Source organism: Malania oleifera, chromosome 7 (genome assembly GCF_029873635.1).
Source record: "Malania oleifera isolate guangnan ecotype guangnan chromosome 7, ASM2987363v1, whole genome shotgun sequence".
NCBI lineage: Eukaryota > Viridiplantae > Streptophyta > Magnoliopsida > Santalales > Ximeniaceae > Malania > Malania oleifera.
Genome location: NC_080423.1, coordinates 67277848 through 67279959, shown reverse-complemented (window position 1 = coordinate 67279959; position 2112 = coordinate 67277848). Strand labels below are relative to the sequence as shown.

General features: G+C 50.7%; 1 protein-coding gene across 1 annotated transcript; it reads right to left on the bottom strand.

Annotated features, from left to right (window-relative positions):
- Positions 1-814: 814 nt before the first annotated feature.
- On the bottom strand, positions 815-1645 carry LOC131160873 (LOB domain-containing protein 22-like). Its single transcript, XM_058116751.1, has one exon. The coding sequence runs from the start codon at positions 1643-1645 to the stop codon at positions 815-817; it is 831 nt and encodes a 276-aa protein (XP_057972734.1).
- Positions 1646-2112: the final 467 nt, after the last annotated feature.

The following is a 2112-nucleotide window of genomic DNA, read 5'->3' as shown; positions in this document are numbered from 1 at the left end:
CTAGGGGTGGTAAAATAGGTTAACGGGTTAGATTTAGGCGGGTCAAAAAAAGTCGGAGTTAAACGGGTTTCGGTTTGAATTAATCCGTTTATTAACAGGTGACTAATTAACAGGTAAATTCAAACCTAACCATTTAATAAATGGGTCTTTAACAGGTCACCCGTTTAAAATATAATACAAAAATATGAGAAAATAAGAAATAATTATACTGGGTGCCCTCAATCCTGCCGCAGGGGAATTGGGAGTCGGCCAGTCAGGACTCAGCGATCTCATCTCAGATCTGGCATGGGGCGTGGCCGCGTGGAGCCGTGGAGGGTGGCGTGGACGGCCGGCGAGCTTGTCAAGATACGAGGGCGAGGCTGCAAAGGGGAGAGTGGCGTGGGCCGCCGGCGAGCTTGTGAAGCTGCGAGGGCGAGGCTGCAAGGCGGCAATGGCGACGCTGCGAGGCGGCAACGGCGAGGCTGCGACGGGCGACGACTGCGTGCCTGCGTAAGTGAGATTGTGAGAATGAGATCTGTCTGGTCCGGGTGTCAGCCATGATGCCGTCTGAGTAGCACCGTAGCAGGTGAGGCTTCTGCCAGTGCCGACTACCGCACCGCCGCTTCTTGCCTAGTCAGCTGTGAGGCCGTGCCGGTGCGTGAGGTGGCGAGGGTCTGAGGGCTGACCAGCTGAGCCAGTGAGGGCCGTGAGGCTGAGCGGCTGAGGGAGATTCGGGGATTTGGGAGAGGGCTAGCCGGCTAGGGTTTATTTTGTATATATATAATAAGTTAAACGGCCACGGTCATTCGTCGGGGTTTCGACCGTTTTGCCACCCCTACTGTGCACGTACATACCTTGAATCAACAAACTTTATTTGCTTAACATGTGAAGATGGCGGCGGCGGCGATGATGTCGGAGAAGACGAGACGGAATCTTGCATGAGCCACGAACACAAATCCTGCAAATGGTGGCTACTACTATGCTGAACACCTATGTACCCACCAACACTAAAATTACCATTGGCATTTCTCTTTTCATCATCGTTACTGCTATAATTATGATCCACCACTGCCTCCTCCTCTTCATGCTCCTGAAGCTCATCGTGCTCGTGCTGAGGCGGCTGCGGCACCGCAGTCGCATTATTCTCTAGGACAGAGATTTGGGCCTGGTGGTGGGCGCGACAGAGGGCGAGGTTGTGGAGGACGAGGCGGAGCTCGGCGGTGGCGAGGTCGATGCGGCGTTGGAGGTCGCGAACGATGTGGAGGCAGCCACCGACGGGGTCAGAGGCGCGGGCATCTGATTGGAAGATGATCGTGCGCATGGCGAGGTCACGGTGGGTGGGGGAGAGAGGGCGGATGATCTTGCCAATGTTGCTAACACCGAACAACTTGTGGGCGTTGAGGAACTGTCGTTGTCGGTCGTGCGGAAAGTAGGGCCTCAGGAGGCAGTCAGGAGCGCATTTTCTGCGCTGATGTTTGCACGCGGCACAGGCTTGTGGTTGCTGCTGTTCATTCTGGATGAATAAAGAGTGGGGGAGGTTATGGTTGCTCGTAAAGTTGGAGCAGTCTACGAGGGAAGGAGTAATTTTTGGGGCATTATTAATGTTGTTGGTGTTGGTGGGGGTGGTGGTGGAGAGGTTGGTAATGGTGCTGGTGGTGGTGCTCATGCTCTCTCTCTCTCTCTTTCTCTTTCTCTATCTGTCTCTAGAGGTGGGTTGTGAGAGAGATATCGACTGCGTCTCCGGCGGGGATGCAATTTTCTTGACGAGGCTTCTCTGTGTGGTGTGTGTAGGGGTTTCCCTTCTTTTCTCCCCAAGAAGAAAACGAAGGAAGGAATATGAGATGGAGAGAAATGGTAGGAGGGTAAATTGACTGATTCAATCCACGAGAGAGAGAGAGAGAGAGAGAGAGAGAGAGAGAGAGAGAGAGATTAAACCGTGGTAAATTATATTTGAGGCTAGGAATATTTAAACGTGCACTAATCAATTAAAATGTCCATGAGAAAGGCCCCATGAAAAAAAGGACAAAAAAAAGGTGGGGGAATTTAGAACAGGTTTAGTTGTTGAAAATATTTTTAATTTTTTATTTATTAAATTCATGAAATTTAAAATTTATTTTTTTATTTTTAAATATA